At 36.0% G+C, this 24,445-nt stretch overlaps 1 protein-coding gene and 1 long non-coding RNA gene across 3 annotated transcripts in view; one reads left to right on the plus strand and one right to left on the minus strand.

Moving 5' to 3' along the window:
• Window positions 1-24,445, plus strand: part of CRIM1 (cysteine rich transmembrane BMP regulator 1) — a 173,460-nt gene that overhangs the window by 130,473 nt on the left and 18,542 nt on the right. For both annotated transcript variants that reach the window (XM_040058377.2, XM_040058379.1), the window contains exons 8-10: window positions 9,287-9,415; window positions 21,164-21,320; window positions 23,941-24,062. In XM_040058377.2, the coding sequence (XP_039914311.1) occupies window positions 9,287-9,415; window positions 21,164-21,320; window positions 23,941-24,062 (408 nt within the window). The remainder of the gene's footprint in view (window positions 1-9,286; window positions 9,416-21,163; window positions 21,321-23,940; window positions 24,063-24,445) is intronic.
• On the minus strand, window positions 3,989-13,279 carry LOC120750134 (uncharacterized). The gene is made up of 3 exons (XR_005699918.2): window positions 13,140-13,279; window positions 12,874-13,019; window positions 3,989-6,296 (listed from the first exon to the last, which is right to left on the minus strand). It is a non-coding gene; the product is annotated as an uncharacterized LOC120750134 (long non-coding RNA).

Genomic DNA, 24,445 nt, shown 5'->3' on the forward strand with positions numbered 1-24,445 from the left:
TACTGAAAGCAGTGAAGGTAATTCACGTGTAGTGTTCAGTGTTCATGCAAGTGATGGCTGTAGCCTGCCAATATAGAGCCCAATATATAACTGGGGCCTTGGAGGGGGAGGGTGTTTGGGGGTCTTTTTAACTAAACATCAAAGTGATCACAACCCTTTTGGCAAGACACCTTGATACGATATATCCACTTAAATCACTTTTTTCCAGTTAGCTGACACACCAAAGCCCATGAGCTGTGCATAGGGCATATTAATAAAAATCCAATGTAAGAGGCTGGGGACTGGGTACTTTGAGGTGGCTGTTTCCACAGCGAGAGAGGCAGAAAGCCTTTCCACAGAAAAGACATGAAATTGGAGACAGAGGCATATTGAGACATGACAGTGTGGAGGGGAAGACCTTCCTTTATCCTTGGCCTTTCCTCAAACTCAAGCTCTTCAATTTAACAAAGCTGTTCAAGGCATGCACTTCCTTTCTCTGGTGACAGCTGGGAAAAGTAGGCCCATTCCCTTCTGTGGATCCAGCACAAAGAATTAGTTTTAAGCTCTGTAGTGATATTGGCCCTCTGGATTTGACTTTGTTTATTTAATCTATTATCTATTTATCTGTTTCATTTGTTTTCTCTCTTTTCTAGACTTCTCTTCATTAATCACCAAGGCTTAGGCAATCATACTGGCCTTCTGTGCTTTCCCCATGGTTTTAGAGCCAATGGCTTATTTTTGCAGCGCAAGGAAAGGATCACATTTCTTCCGATTAAAAGAGACAGATAGGGAGAAAGGGGTTTTTCAAGTGCCATAAGGGACTGCAAAATGTTGATATGTGCTCACACTTCTTTAGGCTCAGACCAGCTCTTCATGGGGGCTGGTCTGAGTTCTTGTTCCATTGCAGCTAACCAGATCCATTGTCAATCAGCTGCATTTTAGTACTGCTGCTTACAGTGCTGCTTGCTTCTTGCTGGGCTAACAACTTTGCTTTCTAAGTAACATTACTGTGGTTTAAATAGCAACTCCATTTTTAAGGAATCTTACGAAAAAAGAGGGAATATACCATATGAATAATATATAATATCATGTGAATAATATTGGAGAAGATAGTGATAGAAATAACTGTTTCCCTCGGGCCATCTGCATCTGTGGACAGCCATCTGCAAATTAGAATAATAGCTGTGTTCACAGCAAGTAAATATTGGTTAGGATAGTATGAATTTTTTTTAACAAGATAATAAATACAAGCGTTCAGCACTGGCATTGATGCCAAAAACGTCCCTTAGGAAAGTCTGTGGTTGCTTCTATTCCCTTGCATCTCCAAGAGGCTAAGGCTGTTCATAGAGAAAGCTGATACACAGTAATTGGTTATCTCACAGCACGTCCTTCTGCAAGAGAGCCCTCAGGTACAAATGGCAGGGTGCCAGCATAAGCTGTGAATGAGAAATTAAGTGTTAAACAAAATCCCCTCAGAGGATTTTCATTAATAAGACCCACAGTACTTTGCTGTCATTACAGCTGACACTTTATCTTCACAAAAAGAAATTAACATTTTCATCAATAAAGGAATCCAAACTCTAGCTGAGATGTAATTCAGTTCAGTTCCTTTAGCGTGTCTAGCACTTCATTAAGTAAAAACAGGCAGCAGAGTCCAGTGAAAAGAAACTTGATTCATTCAGGATGAAGTCAGTGGTAGTGAGCAGCGTTCACTGACACGGGGTGTGGGCCCAGAGTCCTCCTTAGAGCATGAAGTGTGAGTTATTGTTCGGCAGCAGCGCTGGAGCTCCCAACCAGCCTTTTCATCAAAGTCATTAAGGGATGCAAACGCCACGCTGCAGAGAGCTGGGCTTCTGTTTGCCAGATCGTGATTTAGTGTAGTGGTTCTGGAGAAGGCAGCTGAGCCTGTTGAGCCGCTGTATGATGAAACCAAACTGGCCAGAGCAAGCCAGTGATATTCAGGAAGACTATGCAAGGAGGGAATAACGTTTTCATGGTTTTCAGTGATTCATTGTTGAATTCAGTGGGTGACTGATGAAAGGATAAATAACCAGAGAATCCTAATAAATATGTATCAGGGGATGTCTCACTTATAAAGAACCTCATGGATCCTCCTAATTTTTTTTTAGCACCAATGGTTTTCATAGATTTGCCCCAGATGTACACTAATTTAGTGTTTATCTTCATGTACGAAAATAAGTGAATGGCTTTTTTAATGTATTTGGACATTTCTTGATAGACTTAATTGATTCTGCTTCAACAAGGTGATGGTTTCTTAATGTCATTCCGCCTAAAATTGTAAAAAAAAGTTCTTACCAGCATTAAAATTCATTTGAAGAGTATGCATGCCTGTTAAACTAAAACCTGCTAGAATTGATTATGATAGACAGAAGGTTTTTACTTCACATTTTGGGAGTAGAAAGTATGTATTTTGATTGCATCACTGCAAAAAAGACATATATATAGCCCTGGCTTCTTTACTCTGCAGCAATAAATAGTCTTTGATTATAATAGTTACTTTCAAAGAAAAAATACATATTTTAGCAGTTTCAGGTTGGCAGCGTGAATAAAATTTGAGACAAAAGGCTGCCAAACTGAACTATGCATTCCAGGATATTAATGAATATATTTTCAGAGTTACTTGTGACATTGGAAAATTATATCACCTAAGTCCTTGCATAGATTTATAAATTGTTACGTGATGCTGAATTGTTGAACCTTGATAGCCGACACAGAGAGCTACATTCTGGGAAAAAATTTCCTGTAAGGCATTAGGTATTTCAAACCCAGGAAGGAAATTCTTTAGCCTAGGACTCAGGACTGATATTTTTCGTGTAATGAATTGGAGGGGCGGGGAAGGCTGGAATGCGAACTATGAGGATGGAAAACATTTAGCCACTCTTGGAATGATATGAATGTTTTTACAGGAAGCTTAAGTAAACACACATGCTGCTGCTTAGTAGGCTGCAGTTAACGTTTTTGGACAGTAGACAAAATTTAAAGAAGTATGCAGACTCGAATGAAAGGCTGTTGAGCAGCACACCCTTCAGGCCCAGTTTTGAACCAGTTACTGCTTAAAACATTAGGTAAAAAGATAGTCTACTGTTTGATTGGGGGTTTCTTCCTTTTTTTTTTTTTATGGTAAATGCTTGAATGCACTGATTTTGAATTTCTTTAAGTCAGTTGATACTGGTTTCATAGGATCAAAACATCTTACTGCTTTTAAAGGTGTAGTCTGTGTTATGAATTACTACAGAAGAGGGAGCTGTTTCGCTTTCCCCAAACATCGATATGTTCTTTATTATTCATGCTGGAGATCTTTGCTCCTTGTTTATTATATGGTTTTTTTGTTTGGTTGGTTTTTTTTAACTTTTCCTCCCAGAAGAGGCTTTCATTTTATGAAAACAAAAGAGATGTTGGACATTCTGGAATCCTATTCTTTTAAGCTTATTCGGAAGAAATTTTGTGCAGAGGAAAAAGCTTAGAATACAATAGTTACTTCCCTGCTTACAAACAATTTTGTAAAACCATGGAGTAGCTATTTCCCTCACATGATAGTACTAAAAGTAAGAAAGAAAACCTTTTAGGAGTTAAAATATTGTGTTCCAAATGAAACAAAGCAAAAAGATTGTTTTTCATGTAATAATGATAATAAAAATACCTTGCTGAGAGGTGAAGCCTGTATATTGTATTAACTTAAAGGAGGACAACGAAAGTGAGGCTGATTAAATCTGGTTGTGGCTGTTACTAAATAACTCTTAACAGAGAATTGCTCTTACAAACACCTGGAAGAAATTTTGCTTCCTGAGTAAAAAAGCTAGTTTTTAAGTCATGAAGTGGATTCAGAGAGATAGTGTTAGGCAAACATTATTTTGCAAAAGGAAAGTAATCAGTACTTGGCAAGAACATACAGAAATCATCGGAAATTGAGATGATAGTCTTTTTATTTCAGTTCCTTGATTAGGATTTATCAAGAAAATATTGCTGCTCTCACTGGAGATGTCCTGAGTTTATATGAAAGTGAAATTCATGGAGTCACGCAAGTTGGAAAGGGCCACCAGAGATTTTTCTAGTCCTATCTCCTCCTCAAAGCATGTACAGTGACAGGAGGATGTCAGGGCCTTGTCCCAGTTAAATTTTTGGAGTATTTTGAAGGATGGACATTGCACAAGTCTCCATGGCCATGTCGTAGTTTGACCCACGTGGTTTAAAAGGAAGATCAAAACAGCTTTTATCAAGTTGTCTTTTCCCATTTCATGCCTCTCATCCTGGCCTGGAGCCATCTCCAAGATTAGCCAGGCCTCTTCACCTTTGAGCCCTCATGTTAAGGAGTGGCAGACAGCAGGAGGATACCCCCTGACCCTCCTTCCCCAGGCTGAGCAAGCCCTGCTTTGTCTCAGCCTGTCCTCGTGTGCCACCTCTCCAGCCTCTGGCCGGCTCAGTGACCTTGTGACCTACTTGCTCAGGTGTGTCCACTCTTGTCTTCTGCTGTGGAGCCCAAAGCTGGACGCCGGCTGTGGGCTTCCAAGTGCTAACTGGAGGGAAACCATCGCTTCCTTGTACCTGCAGGCTGTGCTGCTGCTGGTGCAGCTCCCTCTTGTCCTTCACAGAAACCAAAACTGAACTCTTGGTTCTCTCATAATAATTTGGCTTTGTAGTGGAGCAGTTAAATGTAATCCCTCTTTGCGCTCTGATACAAACTCTGTGGCCAGAGTTCAGATTTTGAACATCTCAGTTCATATTTTGAATATGATAGGAAGGTGGGTATCTTTTTTCTTTCTGGTTCCACACTTAAGAAGGATTCTAGTTAGCTAGTTATTTGTCTTTTATATCATTTATATAATTATAACTAAATCTTTAGTAAATGGTTTGTTTTTAACGTGCAGATAAACAGTAGAAGTTAACAAGATTGCAATAAATTGTAAATTGTCCCCGGTTTTTTTCCTTTATTTTTATTTGGTTTCCAAGGCTTCAGCTGTCAATGGTATATTTCGGTTTTCATTCTCTTCCCTTTTTTGTGTGTGTTTTTAATAATTGATCAAATTTTGTGTATAATAAAACTGTAATCCTGAGAAACTGATTTTCCCTGATCTCACTGAAACATGGGTGCACCAATTTCTGTCCATATCTGAACACTTGAGCAGTATCTTACTACCTCAGTCCTCATCAAAGCATAACAAATACAGGGTACAGTACTAGGCCAAATTGGCCATCATGTATTCTTTTGCATGTATTTATGTAGTTCACATTGTTAAGAGAGGAAAATATCTGCTCCTTGTACTATAAGCTGTGTCACTTCACTCAGGAGAAGTTGGAGGTCTCAGAAATCAAAAAAAGAGAGGTATAGGGATTGGGTTTGCTCGTATTACAAAAGCATTCTAGATTGAAAAAAAAAAAAGTGCAAATACTACTCCGCCTTGATATCGTCTTCTTTTTTGATAACCAGTTTTTGTGTTGGTATTGTTAATATAGGTCCTTTAGGACAAAGCTAGCTCCAGGCATTACTTGAATGGCATCCTTCTTTCACCATAAATGCAGTTTGATTTCAAGCTAGAATGATAAGATTCAGGGTTTGATCACATATTTTAGTATTTTTCAATGGACTAGTCAGAATGAAGGTCCACCAACAGCTGAAATACCCTCTGTAGATTTTAAAATTGCCGAAGTTGTTTTTAAGTAAATGCCATTGTAAAAAATGAATTCAAATATTTTTATCAACATCACAGCAAGCAAATTAATAACCTGCACCAAAATTCAGCAGAGAAGGTATCAGAGATGATATATGGAAGCATAGTATTCTATGTAGAAATCTGCCCTTATATGTAAGCACTTGGCATCAGTAAAATCTGTGCTCTATTAAATAATCCATTGTTTTCATCCAGACTCTCTTCAATCCCCTTCTCTTTATTTTCTTCTCGCTTTCTTTCTGTGGTATAGCTGTATTGTTGGTAAAGCACACAGGCAGAAACAGCACCCGTTTTTCCCACCCATTGTCTGTGCATTTGTGCACTGGATCTTTCTTCAGCCGTTTCTACCGAGAGCAGCAGTGAAAGCCCAGTTCAGATCGTGTGGTGGTACTTGCTTTTTCAAGCTTAGCTACTGCTTGCCTATTCAAATAGCCAGAAGTCTGGCAGAGCAGATCTGGCTTTATTTGTTGAGTCTTGTCTAGTGAAGTGAAAAGGCCTGAATTTTTTTTTTTTTCCTGGCTGCATTTTTGCACATGTGGGGGTAGGGAATGAAATTATTTCTTTTGTCCTCTGCTTGCAGCTCATTGAGAAGCAGGCATGCATATGAAATTACTGTATCTCGAGGCTTACCTTTAGGGAGAGAAGGGAGAAAGAAACAGATTTGTAAGCTTGACTGGAAACACTGAGGATGCTGAAAACGGGCCCAAAAGTGGAAGGTAACGGAATAATAAAGCACAATGAATAGAGGATGAACAGAAACTTTTCAAATTAATGTAACAACAGTTTAATTTCATCCTTTGTAAGAAATACCATATTACCACATGTATCAAAGGCATAATAATTGTGCCCGTGTGTCCAAGGCAAGGGAGCATCAAAATACAGATCTTTAGTTTTGGAAAGTGACCAAAAATTATTCACCAAATATTTATAGATAGATATATAAAATTATGAATGGTTTTCCTAGATGTTAAGTTGTACCTGCAATTACAGGGGAGTTATCTTGAGAGGCAGACTTTAATGATGGGGAGTAAAACACAATTCGCTTTCTCCCTAGCTTTAGTTTACATCTGAGTGGATCAATGAATACTGACTAACCTGCATCTCAACTTTCAGAAGGGTTTTGCAGACTTTTTTTTATCAACATGTTTTACCTCACATCTGCAGTCAGGTGGTAAAGCTGCAATCTCCTTCAGTTCTCTGGCTTGTGTTACTGTCAGTGAACTTTGCTCTGGGCAGCAGTAATGGTTCATAAGATTTGTACTGGTTTTAGCTACCTGTGAGTACAAGCATTACTGTGGCCTTTTTGTCATTTGAAGTGTAAGGCTTGTGGTGGCTGACCAGCAACCTGAATGTAGCTTCAGGGTAACTCTTGCATTCTGGCCTTTTGCATGTTTAGGATATTTTGCTTAGAGAACAGAGTGATGCTAAAAATCAGTTTGGTTGCAGAATTAGTTTATACACTCAGAGGCCTAAACAGCCAGGATTAATCATTGGAATTTATCATGTTATTGGTATATAGCAATACCTTCATGATTTCTAAACTAATGGTTTGGTGGAGTTACAAGTGTTAAGTATTTTACATGAATGTGAGTTAGTCAGATACTTTACTAAATGAATTTGAAAACAACTGCAAAGAGTTCATTTAGATTAAAGGAAGTCTAGTTTGGAAATCCATGGATTTTGGAATACTTTGCTCATTATGGCTGTTCTTCTACACTACACGTGCAAACTCAGAGCTGTGAAATGCAGAATTCGTGGAAAGCAATCCTTTGACCTCCAAGCTCATTATTTGTGATAATTCCCTACCAAAAAAAAAAAAAGGAAAAAATTTAGTTTAAATAAGAAGATATTTGAGAGATCTAGAGACATGACACCATCATGCAGGCTTCCAGTTTGTGCGTGAACGAAGCTGTTGGTGCTGTTCTATATATTTTTAAAATGTATTTTTCTACTAGAAATTATACAAGCAACAGAATTTGAGTGTTACTCAGCAAGTGCGTAATCTGAACCATGACCTCTGAGAAAAGTTTGAAGTTATCTAACTTAATTGTAGTGTCTTTAATGCAGTTTTTTTCACTCCAAACTCTAGTTAGCTGACCTAATTTTAAAAGTATTGAAAACGTTCATTGGCTGTATAAACTGTTGTGCTGGGAAGAGCAAGGCTGGAGAGAAGCTATGAAAGCTGAAAATTGTGAAAGGCAGTGAAAGCAGAAAAGTTCATTCTTGTAATAAGATAATTTTCAGTTGACTGGAAGGCGTGGGTGCAAAAGCTGCCTGCTGGAATGTAGCCAATAGGCTATTTTGTTTAACAATGTATGCTTCTAACAACTTAATCTGCGTTGAGTAATATTTTACCCTTACTCTGAAAGTAAAGACTAGTTGCCTATAGGTATAAATGGCAAAATCTGTGGTCTGAGGATGAAAGATGGTGTCATGTGGCCACCTCCACTCCATATAATTTCTCCATATTTTCTCAGTTTATCACTTAAAGTGTGGAAGGTTTTTTAAATTTAATTTTGTCTAAATCTTCATTTTTTGAGATGGAGAAACAGAGTACACTTAAACAGTTGAAGCACTGAAATGAAAGCTCACAGTTCTTTAAATCACACAATTTTTGTTTCCTGAATATCTTGTATAATGTTAATAATGCTCATAACTTTGAATTCATTGGTTCTTCAGTACCTGAGTTCTATGGAGAACACAAGATAGACAAAATTAGTCTCAGAGAGCAAAAAGTTGTTCAAGAAAAGATAGGTATTGCTCTCCTTCTGTATCCGGTTTTATGATGGTAATTTTGAGGTTTCATGTTATTTCCGTAAGTCTCTGGATTTTGTTTCATTTTAACAACTTTCTGTACTTGAGCGCTTTAATATTTCTGTTTACCCTATGTGTTTAAACAATTTTCATACTCTAGCATATTTAAATGGTGTCAAAAAGTAAGTATTATACCGTTGATAAATAATTTATAATCGACAATAATCTCCTCAACTTCAGAAAGCATAATATGGGACTGCAAAGTATACTGTAAGAAGTGATGCTTTTGATAAATAACCATGTTAAATGCTTTCCAGAGATCTTTCACATGCAGTGCATCTTACGTTCCCTTTCAGTATTCAGAGTCTCTTCTGCTATAAATTTTAGTAGAGGTGATGTTATTCACACAGAGAAAGATTTGACTTCTGAGTTCTGTGTTCGACATGCGGCTTGGTAGTATCAATCAATTCAGCTTTAGAGAAACTCTTAAGTTTCTAAAGCAAAAAAATCTGCCTGGAGTTTCAATTAAACACTTCTGGAGAAAAGCGGGCAAAAGAAATATTTTGCATTTTGAAATTGCTTGTGCAGGAAAGCTGATTTCATAGTGAACAAAAAAATAAGGTGGTATTTTTTTCTGTTCCAATACTTCAAAATTTTCTGCAGCTTCATGCTGTTTTTGTTGAGTGTATATCACTTTGAAACAAAGTCTGTTTATCAAATTGTTTCTAAGGTACCAGGAATGTTCATCAGAAACAAAAGTAATTTAAGTTACTCTCTTTACTGTTACATTGTGTACGGATTTCTGTGAACTTAATTAAAATGCTCAAGAATCTCAAATTCATTTGTTTTCTTTTTCTTACCCCCAGAACCAACGTATATCACAATAGGTCCACCCACCTGTGAGGCTTTGGTGAACTGCACTTTGACTGAAAAAGACTGTATCTATAGCTTCAAACTGGACCAAAATGGTTGTCGCATTTGTCAGTGCAAAACTAGTGAGTATGCAGAAATACGGTGACTTCTACCTTTTATATCAAGCTATATGTGAAGATTGGTAGTGTGCTGGTTTTTCCATTCATGATGTTGATTATATGTGTGTTAGTATGTGTGCACTTTATAGTTGTTCATCTTTGAAGAGCTGGTTCCTGATTTCTGACATTGCTTCCTTGCTTAAAATGTGTTTTGAGGAGAATGTACAGTGTTTGACTTTTGAGGTAAAAAATTAACAGCTAGCTAGAAGAGGTAGTAATTTGGGACCTAATATTCATAGACTTTGAGAAATCTTATGTGTATTCCACATTTCATTTTCCTCTGTTTCAAGAATTTTAAGAGCATCTACGTTTCTGCACTTTAAACACTCCTATTGCTAAACAGCCTGTTTTCATGTTAGCTTTTTATGTCAAAATTTAGATTTTGAAGATAAATGTTTGGAAGTTTTATGCTTGGGTGTGGGTGTTTGTATATATACGAGTATATCCATATTTATTTCTATAACATATTTGTATATTTATTTTATATACATATATAATATTTTAGTTAGCACTTTTGCAGGCTTTAACGTCTATTTCTTCCAAAAGGAAAAAACACGGTGCCTTGTGAGAATTTTGTATCTATCAAGAGAAACGTATTTTCTATATGCCTTTCCTTAAGACTTCAGTCTTTACAGGTGAAATACAAAGCAGTATCAGGTTGGTTTTTCAAATTGGCCAACAAAGGACACCTGTGGAGTACTAGTCTCAGCTGCAGGATGCATCTCTGTGGCTGCCAACACAACCTAGGAGTGGGTTTAAACTCTCTTTGTAATATTACTGGCATTTTTCAGCTTTCTTGCAGCCTCTAAGGCTTCCACAACTAAAGTCTTACTCTATTTCTCTTCTTTTGGTTTCAGTCCACTCATTCTCAGCCACTTTCTAAACCAATATGACTATTGTAGGGGTCCCAAGTAGAAATGGTCAAAATAAAATTCTTAAGTAGTACAAACTAAAGAGCTTTAGGAATGGATTGGTGTTGGAGAGGACATCTTAACAAAAGTAAATAGATGGCAAGCCATGACATTATCATGGCAATACGGAATTAATACCTCTGATTACAAGTTGTATTTGTGGAAGGATGACTTTCCTTAGGTTACGTCCAAGCTACTGTATACTTGCCTTACTTAATTATTCCTAAGGAAAACATTAGACATGTTAAGGTTTGCTTTTAACATTCTAATTTGATTTTCCTTCTCCTTCTGTTATTGAGTTGACTGGGGAGTTTGACACAAACAAGAAGATGGACGTACTTGACAAATTTCATCATCTATGCCTGTGCATGCAGTTCTTCCCTCCAATTTGGTGCACTGGAGGCACACCACTCCAAAGAACGATGTCTATTGTCCTAGGTTACTAGGCTGCATATGAACACAAACCACATCTCAGGATATTCTTGCTTAGAGTATTTCTGATTAAACAGTGCATAAGAACCTATTCAGGGGAATTTTTCTCTTGCCAGATTTGCTTGAAATTTTCTTCACTTTACAGTAGTAAACTGTCTGGAGCAAGTTAATAGTATCATTTATCATCTCTTTTTCTCAGTTAAATAATATGACTAGTAGATTGCTTAAAACTCTCACTCATTTAGAAAGAAGAGACCTTTATTTTCAAAGGAAGTGAAGAAAAATAACAGCTTGGAAATGTTCATCATTTGGTGGTTATCAATCAAAATGACAGAAATTGAATTTTTTGTCAAGTAATGGCTCTTGCTTTCAAGGCTCTCCTCTGGAAAAAAGAGCATGTGAGTGATGAGAAGCGAGGAGTCTTTGGTCAAATATGCTGAAAATGTACTGTGCTAGCTCTCTGTGTTTTGAGATCCTGTGTACTTTAACGTCCAAACCCGTTCAGTCGCATCTTGGTTCTCTTAGAACATGTATTATCTTTAGCTCATGTAGACTCATGTGGATTTTTGGGAACATCATTATCTTTATACTGTATTCACTTGCTTTTTGCTGGTCTAAGCTGCTCAACAGAGTCAAATTAACTGTGTCAGTAAGAAAGCCCCTGTGCCCACACTAACATTTCAAGTCATCATATCCTAATTCTACTAATCTATTTCAAATAAAATCTCATTTTTTCTTAATTTATCTTTTTTATCTCTGCTGAAGTTTTGTTATACTTCAGTTATTTCAGCCAAAATAAAAGCAAAATAATAAAGTGGAAGAACATAGCGTGAAGATGTAATTTGTTCTTTATTACCTTCATTTACATGCATGTTGCCAGAAGTAAGTACGATAGGTTTATTTGGAATGATTATATAAGCACACTATAATGAAAATTGTTTGGTGTTTCATTGTAATTTAGTTTTAAGTCTATCCCACCTGGTTAAAGCCAGCTACAGAGTGAGAAGGAAGAAAGAAGCAAATCAAAACATTTCTAGGATATTATTTTTAATAGAAGTAGTTTACTTTGTCTTTTATCCTTCTTTCCATTTCTGCAGTGAATGCAACAACATTCTGTAGCAACATGCATGAAATGTGAAAACATACATGCTGTGAAGTAAAATAAAATATTTTTTTAAAGTAGCAGAGCTAGACCATAGTTGTAAGAGAAGGGAGAAAAAAAAAAGCACTGAGCAAAGAGTGAGCATAGCCTGATATGGGAAAAAAGTTCAATAACTACACATGGAACCACAAATGTTAAGGGAGAAAGAATGATCATACTGACCAGAAGCGTCTAGAAGTCAAAGCAGCACTATGTGACAATAAAAGTCGGTAAAAAGTAGAATCCAGAATCTAGGAAGAAGCGCTGCAGAATACCAAGAATAAAACTGAAACAAGTAGAGAAAACATGAAAGGCATTACCCAAAAAAAAAAAAAAAAAAAAAAAAAAAAAGAAAGAAAAAGAAAAGTAAAAGAAAGAATGGTATAAGATGATACAGGAGCAAAACACAAACAGAAAAAAGTAAGTAAGAGAAAAATTGTAGCATGCAGTGATTGCTCTTGTGGTTGGAGTGACTAGGCCCTTACTTTCCTAGGGAGGACTGGAGAGGAATGAAGTCTTTAGGAAGACAAATCCATTCAGAGGAGGCCTTGTGGAAGACCAGTGGTCTGCTGTTTGTGAGGCAGGACTCCTCTTGCCCCAAGGAAGACTAATGGCATATTAAATAATGCCTGCTGATTGAAGCAACATAGGATTTAAAATCTGTGTGCTGCTGCACTCAAAGCATTCACAATGTGGACCTTGTCTGTAACCTGGATTAGTTTCATGGAAAAAAAAAACCAAAAAACTTTAAAATCTCTCCTGTGACTGAGACTAGTGTTTTACCCCAAATGAACTGAACATGTAGTACTCTTCAGGATATAACTGTGAGCATGTATGACTTTAACATTTTTTTAACATTTCAACTCTTACTAAAATGGAATTAAATTAGAGTGTTGCTGTTAGTTTTAAAAATTGTTTTCATCATTTAGAAGGCTTACCTTTGCTGTTCCAAGATGCAACTGTCATGCAGTTTCACTAATTTCAGACTCTTTATGGAGAGATGCAACTGGAGAAGGCGGAGATGAGTTGTTTTCCCTGCACATTTAATGCATCACCTTCCACTTCATGTCGTGGTCTCTTTTGTCTGTCAAAGCAAGTCATGCAATCACTATTCAAAAATAAAAAATCTTGGTATATCATGTGTTTGCAAGTCCTCTCAACATGAAACCACGTTCTTCCCAAAACACATCCTAGGGATACTTACAGAAATAACTTTGGAACTGTTGGTACCTTTTCCTTTAATGAGAAGAATGTGTTTTCTACCATGGAGTTAAAAGAAGGCATTATCATTCAGTCTATACTAGCACCCAACAGAAACGTGGTCTTTCAATATTCTGGCAAGTCACACCACCTCCCTTTATAGCTGATGAAGCAGAGTGAAATTCCAGCATAGAGTTTGGGTTTGACAGTGTGTGTCTTTTTTTAGTTCCGTAGGCATTCAAGGGCAGGATTGGTGGGTGTGAGAAAAGGCAGGTATGTTCATCTACAGGCTGTCTATATATAGCAACAGTTAAGGCTCTGAAAAAACCTAAGGACTGATAATGGAAAAAAGCCTGGGAAAACATTTCAGGGACTGCAGTGAGAGAACACATCTCAATTACTCATTTTTGTGTGTTAATTCTTCAATAGTTAGAGTCCTGATCTTTCAATCCTATAGCCAAAATTTGTATATTTCATTCTGGTATTTCTCTATGTAATCCATACTCAGGGATGTGTGTTCTCAACACTTAAACTCTCTCAGTGTTAAGTTTTCCCATTTAAATAAACTTATTTTGTGTTTATTTCTATGTCAAACTGAGGTCAGACAGTAATTGCGTACTATTCACACAAAAAGTATTTCAAGCAATGCAAAATTCCTGGAAATAGTAAAGTAAAATATAAATTAGGTAACACTTTTCTGTTTTAGTAGCAATTGTCTTCTAGTATTACTTTGATTTCACAACAAATTCCATGGAAAATAAAAGTTATAAAATAAAAATTCAGGTAATCTTTTTTAATGCTAAGGAGAGCACATATTAGATTTTTGAGTAATTCTGTAACACAGAAGAAGGGTGCATCATCTGCAGGGATGTAAAAGGGAATAGCTATTGCATGCAAGGCTTCAGTTAATGAAATACAACCACAGAAAATTTAGGATGAAGCACCTTTCCTAAAAAATTTAAGGCTCAGATCAGGAAAAAAAAGTACGTATTCTTAGAACGAAAGTACTAACTCTAAGCACACATGCAAGATAGTGAAAGTGCTCCCTAAGCAGGATGGAATTATGATGAACAACTCACGCCAAATAAATATTATCTCTGTTTTCACTAGAGTGAGTTTTTGGCAGGATCTCTGAAGATTACAATATATTGGAGTTAGTGCTTACAATATATATAGTGCAACAGAAGTAGATGAGAATTTCACTTAGCTTGACTTGTGAAAAAAAAAAAAAACAATGAAAAAACAGTGTGCTTGAAGCTCGATCATTCTACAGTAATTCCACCCTTGAGATATCACTGCTACAGTTTCATTTTCATGAATTCATGTGTTGTATGTGAATCCTAGATTTGTTTAGATCACATATCCAAGTGGTTAATTTGCCTCAACGGACTCACAAGATGATTTCTTTAAACAGGGTTTTCTAGCATCACAGCGCCCAGTCCCTTCCTTTTTATCCAGCTTTTGTGAATCATGATTTAAGTCTAACAAAAGGAGGGAGGGTTAGTGTGGATCTGTGGAGGCAATATATTCAGAGAATTCCAGTTACTGTTAAGTAACCTAGTTTTCTCCTTCATAAATTTGCCTCCCCAGATCCCCACCCCCGAAGATTAAGCAGCAGTAGCAATCCACACCGAGAGGACGGCTGAGGAGTGCTTAATTATAAAGGTATTGTGAAACAGTTCTCCTGATATGATCTGTCCTCAGCATCAAGAAAATAATACTGGTAAAGGTATGTAGCTAGCTTTGTGTAGCCATGCTACAGATTTGTAAAAATGGACACCAGCCTAAACCAAGTTGAAATACTGACATAATTCTTGTCATGTATCTATTAATATTCTCTGGCAGTTGTTTTTTTTTTCATCTGTGAATTACAAGACTGAAAACTAAAAGTATTTCAACATAGGATGCATTTTCAAAACTTTTTAGAGTAAGGTGATTTTAAGTCCTTATGGTGCAAATATCAGTGTGTCCATATGTAAAATAATATATTGAAAAACATAAACATCCCAGTTTAAGAGCCTAGAGTTTTTTAAATACCATATATATGCTAGAAAAAGGAAAGTTGTGGTGTTTTGTTTTTTTTTTTTTAACAAAGAGCTGGAATTACAATCAAGCTATTAGAAATTCAAGCAGAAGACCCTTTTTAGAGCTAGCATGCAATTCATGGAACTGAATTTTGTTTACTTTTTAAGGGTTTTTTGGGGTAATACTTTATAACACTCCAAATATTCATAGGTTCATGTGAGGTAGGGATATGAGCACTCTGAAATGGGGAATAAATCATGCATACAATGGTTTGAATTTAGGATGAAGACCTGGGATTCCTTTTGAGATGCATTGCCCCTGCAATGCCATATCCGAAAAGGAGAGGTTGCATTGTATCTGAAACATTCCACTGCTAAGTTAATTCTGCCAAATGCAGTTATTGCTAACATATCATGGGACAGAATGTTTTTGTTGTCTTGTTTGCAGGGTGGGACCTCAACTGTAGTAGTTCACATCAGTATGTCAGCTGCTCTTACATGCTGATTTTTGAACATGCTTTTCTTTCCTTCAGCAGCCAGTGACTCAGTTTTACAGACACCAGATAATATTTTAAAACTAGAGTTGATGTTAGTGTTGAGAGTAAGATACTTACTGGAAAAGAGTTTTAAAACACCAGATAGTTTGTGTGTAGCATGCTCACCATATCTTGGTAATCATTAGTTCTCAAGACTTTATTCTACAGTGTTGTCCCACCCTCCATATCCCAAAGAGATTCCTCTTAAACACTGCAATGCTCTTCCAAAACTCTCAGTATTTGTTTTATTGTAGTCTGCGTGTATGAGAGGGACTGTAAATGTGTGGAGAAAATGGGTAAACAAATCAGTGTGTTTAAAAGGAGTTTATGGACAATGGTGACCGGGCTTAAATACCTCACCAATATCAGTTTGTTGAAAATTCTCAAATGGGTTTGTTTGGAAGACTAATTCATTTTCAGCTGTTCTTTCTGCTTGTATTTTTTCCAACAGCATCACGTTAAATTGATCCAAATGAATCCAATAAATTGAAATTCCCATATTCAAGTCAGAATATAATGTGTTTAATTGCATCAAAGTACAGAACAAAGTATTTGCTAGTACTGTAGTCTTTAGAGGACTCAAAGTCTGTAAGCAGTAGCTTTTGCCAGTGTGGTGAGGACTGTGACTGGACTGTGAACCAACTGGCCCTGTTGGTTACTGACTTTGCTGCTGCTTTTGCAGTCATGGTTGTGCATGGTCTTGTTGTATGGGCAGAATTCACTGCTGTAAGTACTTGGTGCTTGTTAGTTCTCAAGTGGGCATGTGTTCTAAGCAGGAGACTATTTAATAACATCATTGGCTCAGGACAAACAACCTCTCCATGTTTAGTGTCTCAGCCTTCTACTGTACTTGATTCTTTCAGCATTTTATGTGGTATTTCAGCTAATGTCATGACATTAAAAAGTATTTGTAGTAAAAATAAGTTCTATGAGCCTGAGACATTGAGGAACACGTTCATCTTTTCCTAAAGTCATAGCTCATCAGTATCATTCTGGAACCATCCAATATCCTGCGCCTGAACTCTGAGCTTGTCATGCAAATTCTTTTCTGTATTGGCATGACCTTATCGACAATTCACGTTTTATAAAAATAATTAATGAAGATGTTTCTATTAACCATGCAGAGCTCTACTTTCCATCCAGATATTTCCCTAAGCAGCACAATGAGAGATGTTTTCCCTTTAATTGATTTCCTGTTCATCATTTTGTTTCTGTTTTGGTCTTCTACTTCCTATCTAACCATCAGTTTAGTTCCCTATGTGATGTCGCTATAATTAATCAGTCACAAAACAAAACAAACAAAAAAATAGCTTATACTATGTGATCGAAGCTTAATCCCATTCTGTTAGAGTTGCAGTGACGTTCAAGTGCATAATGCAATTCTGTCAAATGGTAGTTTTCTTCTGCATTAGCTTTTAGAATGTTTGCTATACTCTCATTTCAGCCTGTCTGGGTGCCCTGATACACTTTTGAAGCAGTTATTAGGCCAGGTAGGGCTGGATCTCATCTCTGCAAATATACATTCATGATTTGGGATTCAGTTTCCTTATGAAATTTATCTAAGCAGAGATGGAAAACACCCTCAAACAAATACTCTCCTAACATTTTTGTCATAATAGATTTCCTCAGTTCATTGGAGTTGACTTTCATGAACTAGTTCTCCTTGTTCCTTAGTATGTGTAACTTGAAATGCAAAACCTTAGCAAAAAATCTAGTTTTACTTATCCTTACATAATGAATTAGTCATTATTTTAGTAGTGATTAATTTAAAGCAATAGCTAAGGCTACGGGAAAATCATCAGGATGACAATTGTATATGCTGAATTTCATCCACGTTTGAATATTTAGGTTTGCAACCTTTTTGATCTTTTTCTCTTTTTTTTCTTTCTTTCTCTGATAGCTACACTTTGCTTTGTGACATAGGTAATTCACTTAATTTTCTGAAAAAAATACCTGGCTTAAAATACTGGACTGTACTTTTCATCAGGCCTGTGCAGCAAACATACACTCTGTGTATCAGAGGTACTTCATTTAGAGAATGCTTCTTGTTGTCATGTTTTTAATAATGTTTTAATAGGAGACATTTAGATGATTAGATGTAAATTCGAAGGCAGACCAGAATTCAGTTTCTCTAGTTTCATGACACTACATTTCTTCATAGAGAAATTTTTTCAAAAACAATTTAAAATCTATTTCCACAGTTTGTACTGTCATACTTTCAGAAATTTAAGTGCAATAACATGTTAATTTCGGTAAAAAAAAATCTTGTCAGAATTTAATTTTCAACATCTTATTAGAAAGACTGTGAACAGAGTTCTGTGGTGATTATTCTAATCAGCTTATACATAACATTGAGATAACACTAGAAAGTCCATACATTAACAGTTGTCGGCGCTGACTTCAGCAAACTTTCCCTTTATGTTTGACACAGCCAGACTTTTGATGACTTTTCTTATGCTCTTCATTGTCTATTCCTGAGAGGCAATGGTGGTTATTAGTCACCCACCTCAAGGCTCTGAAGAGCTTTTCTTTCTTGGCCACTTACAAAGTGAAAATTCTTTTGAGGATAACTCACTATATAAAGGATTAAGCAAGGAGGATATTGCTTCGAGACTGGATTTCCTGGTTGGTATGTCAGCTGACAATTTGAGTTTTAAGTATATTTAACATCATAAGCTACTTGGGGTGAGACACTTGGGATGTCTTCCTGCATGTGTAGCACTGCCCTTAGACACCCTGGGCCTTTAAATAAAGTATAGTAACTTTACATGTAACAAACTTGTTTTACATATCTGAAAAGAAGTTTCACTAGCCAAATCAGAGCAGAATAGGAGACTGGAAAAAAAAGTATTTGGCTGTGGGATTCTGAGGCATCATTATTTTCCCATCTTCTATAACTTCGTAGTCAAACCTGGATGTTGTATTTTGATGGCTCTCCTTAACAGATAATCTGGAGACAAAATAGGATAAAGAAATATACCATTTAAAAAATCTATTTTTGCTGGTTTTTTAGATTTTTTTAAATTTGTTATTTCCAGCTCTTCCTTTTACTTTTTTAAGATACATATTTATTTCTCCCATGCCTTTGCATATATACCTTTTTTCTTTACCTGTCTTCATGATTCTACTGTTTAAAGACAGCCATGTAAACATTTCATTTTCCTTAAAAAGTATGCTTCAGAAAAGGAATGGCTCTGCTCTGTTCAACCTGTGCAATTCCAGGTTTATTCACTGATCAGTTCTGAGCATCTGCCGGAGATATCATAACTTACATTATATCAAAGGTCATAACTGGGCTTAATTATTTTTGGAGATATCCTAGTGTACATCTTCATACATTCTTTGTGAAGTTCAAGCCTAGCTTTAAAAATTATGACTACCTTATAAAGTCTTGCATAATGGAAAGTTTAGTTAATTTTATTAATTGCTGTGTGTTGCTAGGGAATAATTCTGTACAAACATCCTAGTATAAAAGCTCATAAATGAAAGACAAATTCTCCTTATTTAAACTTGCTTCAAGAAAAGTCTTTTTATTACACACAACTCACTCTTTAACAGAAAAAAATATCAGTTTCCTCTGCATTATAACATTTTAAAATTAGAATTAGTGGCTACATATTAAAATGATTAGTATTCTTTGTAGATCAGCCTGACTTAATCCTCCAAAACCGTGTAAAACTTCATGAATATCTTTTTATGTGTGTTTCTCTCTAAAGCAAGAACCTAAAACAAGGGTTACCATTGCTGTGCAAAGGTTAGATCTGACCGAGAGTAAATGCTTAAATCTTTTGGTATTGATTCTCTGCTTCCAGACACAATCTCTAGAGGTTATGAAAGGATCTGGCATTTCTTTTTCTGTATTCTGAATGGCAAAACCAACCCCAAACGTGCACCCTTTTTGCTTCAGACACCAAATTTGCGTAAAAGTGGAGAGGTGAGAGCCATGACCCTGATTATATTCATTCTATTCAAACTGAGCACAGTTGGGATAAGGAGACTTTTATGTTGTATGGCACTTGCATGCCCAAATTCCACCTCAGAAGTAGGCAGTGAATTTGCTGATTTTCCCTGAGGTTTTGGTCTCATTCTGACGCAGTAAGGAACATGCCTTCTTTACCAAATGAGCATTAACTTTGTAGAGTAGAGTAGATAAGGAAACACTTAGTTTAGCCACTTCTGGGTATGTCTGTATTTTGGAATCCTAAATGCAACATTACAAAAACAGAAGAGGAAACATTTAAGTAAAGCAAGATTCCTTCTGTAGTTTTCCTTCAGTAAATTACCCTTTTAGAGAATAAGTCAATGTTAGTAACTGATCTCCTCTTTGGAAAAACTGTGTCCCTAAATTTTCATCCCCCTAAAGGAAAGTAGTCTTCAGGTCTCAAATGAGGAGCACATCTGAAGGAATAATCTTCAGCTGACCTCTGTACAACTAGTGCTTTGTAGTCGTGTGGATGTTTCAGCCAGAGATCTGCCATCCTTTAAATATCACTCTTAAAATCAGGCCTTTGGATATGACCCGTCATATTCTTCTGTTGAAGAATGTTAATTTTATTTCCCTCTTTTTCTATTTTCATCTCACTTTGACTATTGTAATAATGGTCATTTCTTCCCCTCGTGTTTTGCATCCTTAGTATAAAAAAACCCATAATTTTCTGTTTCCTCTCACCTCTGCAACCAATAAAAGAACATTGTATCCCACAATATGTTAAGCGTGGTCTTTCTGACATTTATTCTTTCAAGAAAAACAAAAAAAACCCTGATCAATCTCAAAATAGTAAATTGCAACGAGAAGGGGTATAATAACCATTATTTATCTCTCTACTAGAAAAATTGAGATGCCAACAGTTCAACACCTTCCTTATGCTACAAAAGGCAAATGAAACTTGGTACTGGACTTCAAGAGACAGATCTTTTAGTCTAGCATCTTCTAAGCTTTGATCACATCTTAGAGTATTGCAGTTATATTTTTAAAAAGCAGATCTTAATCAAGTTGACAGTGAACAGCATAAAGAATAAAAGTTTTAATATATTCCACCCTTTCAGTACTTAATTAAAATAAGTAGAAGAGGAATAAAGATCATTATAGAGAAATAAAGCCTACTAAACCCATATACTGTGTGTCAATTATGTGTTATTTTAGATGTATTATTAAAAGCCAGTGGAGTGATGGATGTTGGACTCCATTGGCTGTGCACTTGTTTACAAAATCATGTTAGTTTGTGGTACCAGGGGGTACTCCCCAAGTTGCTGACAGGAACTGAAGAATCCTGTAGTGTCTGCTCCTACAGTTTCAGTTGTTACTGGAGAATTCTGTCAAATATTTTAAAAATAAGGCAGTCTGAAGGTAAGGCCTCGCAGTATCAAGAAAGTGACAAGGTAAAAGGGAGCAGAAGGTTTAGCATGCTGAGGATGTGTTTTGTATAAACGGTTTTCGTATCGTGATGAGCTGCGTGTGTCCTTTGCAGGGGAGGAGCTGTGCACCGGCCTCATTTCGGGCTGTTCCTTGGATTGTTCCTTCGGCTTCCAGACTGATGCCCACAACTGTGAGATCTGTCAGTGCCGGCCGCGGCCCAAGAAGTGCAAACCCATTGTATGTGACAAGTACTGTCCCTTTGGATACTTGTACGTATTCCCATCCTGAAAGCACACTTAATGCAATCCCTGTGTGTACTGAAAATATGCAAAATTCCAGGCATATGTACTTGGGTTTGCTTTGTAGCAAAGCGGGGGCAAGTGTAGGAAAATAGAAACGGCGTTACGGATGTGCGAGTGCAGTATTCTTCAAAATGGATTTTGGTCAACAGATTTAGGAACAGAAGCTCAAAAAACAGAGGATTATTAAAAAAAAAAAAGGCAGTGCTAATTTTTTTTTTTTAAGAAGAATTTGACAAACAAGATGAGAAAGCTACTTACAAGTAATATCTCTCACATGTAGCTTTTTGAAATTCTTTTGGCATGCTTTGATAACCTTTCATTTTATAATCCATTTATTTTATTCAAATTATTATCTAATACTTCAAGTTACTTTTTAATCTTGTTATTACAGCAGACAAGTTTTAGTAAGACATTTTTGTTAATTACAGGATTTGTGAAGAACGGTGCTGTATCTTATTTACATTTTTGTAAATCCGTTCAAAAACCTGTATTTGTGCTGGACTCTTTTCTCCATAGACGTAAATATTTGTGGTATTTATTCAGTTGTGAAACAGGTGATGAAAACTAAGTGGGACTTTTGTCACATAAACTTCTTAGTAATTAGTTCTGGAATCTCTAGATATTTTACCAGTAAATTTTATTTTTTATTTTTCCCATGTTACTGCCTGATTTTCATAATAGTTTAATTTTTACCTCATGACAGCAGATCTTCAGATAACATTCAAATGTAATTTTTTTTCTTTTTTAGGATTTTCGGTGAAATTTACTACATTTGCAATTCCTAGTGTTTTTGATAGTAATGCTCCTTAAATTTCTGATTCATTTAAGAGTTCTCTTTGGCCCTAGTTCATAAATGTTGCAGGCTTTTTAATAGCTGTCTTTACTGTGGCCTGTCCTCTTAATACACTGAGTAGTAAATGAATGAGGGAAACAAGGGACTTTAAATTAAGGAGTGAATAAAATTATCTTCAGGCATGTTAACTTCAGGAGTGGATGAGACGTATTGTCAATTTCGTAAGTGAGAGAAAGTAGAACCAGAGGGAAGTTATAGAAAAGGAATCCTGTAAAGAGCAGTAATTTTAGTCTGTATATCTCATATATTTAATATATTGACCTACAGAGCGTAATTACAATTAATGTATGTGATTTTTCTACTTGGATAAGCTGAACCACACTCTTCTTCCTTTTTTTGTGTTTTACTCAATTGAGAGCTAAACAGTTTTATTAACAAATCTATGTGAACTATATATCAAAATCATTTTAACAATGACAGCCCATTTTAATGTAGCATGGTAGTAGTAAGATTAAGATATTTTAAAAACAAGTTGATTTCAAGTTGATGCCAGTGTTTTCAGGAACCCTGTCTTTGGGATGATTTTTCCCATACATTTTTGTGCACCTGAAAAATATATGAACTTTAAAACCTTTTAAGCTATTTGGAAAATAGTTTTCAATTTAAATTCTGGGTTTACATACAAAATGTAGTTTTATTATGCACAGTGGCTGGTATTTTTAAATGATGAATGTTTAATAAAGTCTTCAGACAATTTTTTTAGAAATTGGAAATGAGTACTCTGATCTTGTCATTCTCTACAAAATACATGAATAATTACACTGAATGAAATTAATAACATTTAAAATATATTCATATGGAACTGTTTATAGTATAAAGAGCTAAAGTTGTGGCAAGAACTACTGTAGGATCACTTCACTTTGAGTTTTACCTTGGTGTGAAAATTATATAGATTTGTGGTTATATGCCATGTTTGTTCAGTTTACTGGTGCTGGGCCAAATTCTTTTTTATAATGTCATGTATTTGACTTCCATGTGTGTTGTGGTCATTAAAAACATGGGCTATAATGGAGGACAAATCTCTATTATTAACATTTAGTCAAAAATAGGACACAAAAGAGGGAAATATTAAAAGAAAAGTATATTAGAGAGTGAACAGTTAAGGAGTAATCATCATATTTGTGATTTTGATTTTTTTAAACTGTTAAAAGTTAGTAATTGGAAATACTGAGTTTGTGCATCTTTAAAGAAAGCAAAACCTCTTCATAACTGTCTGAAAATATCTGCTAGATAAATCTCACTGTTTGAAAGCTCTACAGGGTAATGGAAAGAAGTGTTCCTTTTGATGGGATAGGAAGAAAGTCTTTCATTCTCCACTCTACTGTATTGCAATTCGTTATTCTCAGCCTTTTAACTAAAAATTAAATTAAGTTTTCTACAACTTGAAGCCAGGCTTTTTAGAGATTTACATAATTTATTTCTCCTCTATCCTCCTAGATCATGTTCTGTAACTTCCCATGTCTTTCCTTTGTTTCGTACGTCTGTGCCAAAAGTTTGAATAGTATTATCTGCCTTTGTGGAAAAAGACAAGGAAGCATTCAGCATAGAATGGAGGGAGCATAGGCCAGGGATGGAGACTTGTACAGCCCATAAAACCACCGAATCTAAGGGCAACAATTAAACAATAACTTCTTTTGTTCATCAGTCACTTCCTTAGGGGGGATGCTCTTGCTTTAAAGATGTAGATGTTTAAAGTGATTTGCTGACCTTTTACAAATTATTTTGGTCCTTTAGGAAGAACAAGCATGGCTGTGAAATCTGTCGGTGTAAGAAGTGCCCCAACCTGCCTTGTGGTAAAATCTGTCCATTGGGCTTCCAGCAGAACAGTCATGGCTGTGTTATCTGCAAGTGCAGAGGTACGTGCCAGTGCATTACCACCTCTAACTACAACTTGTTTTCAAAGCAGGTGGAAACCATGGTGAAAGAAAAGCAACACTGCACAGAATATTTACAAATTGAAATATGTTAACTGGGGAGGAGCCAGTTAAACGTTGCTCAATGGAATGTATTGTTTTGCTGGTGTTTGTTATTATATGTTCATCTTGGCTTCAACTGAAAGCTTCAGCTCTGCATTCATCTCCCACTACAAAGTCACAAAAAGTTACTAATAAAAATTGGATCAGGCTTTTAATAAGCAACTACTAATAATAAGCTAGTTGAGGGCATTTTTTCAGTAGTGATATTCATCCTGGCTTCTTCATTTGCTTTCTTTACAAAGAAGTGTTGGATTTGATAGATA

This window comes from Hirundo rustica, chromosome 3, assembly GCF_015227805.2.
Source record: "Hirundo rustica isolate bHirRus1 chromosome 3, bHirRus1.pri.v3, whole genome shotgun sequence".
Classification (NCBI taxonomy): domain Eukaryota; kingdom Metazoa; phylum Chordata; class Aves; order Passeriformes; family Hirundinidae; genus Hirundo; species Hirundo rustica.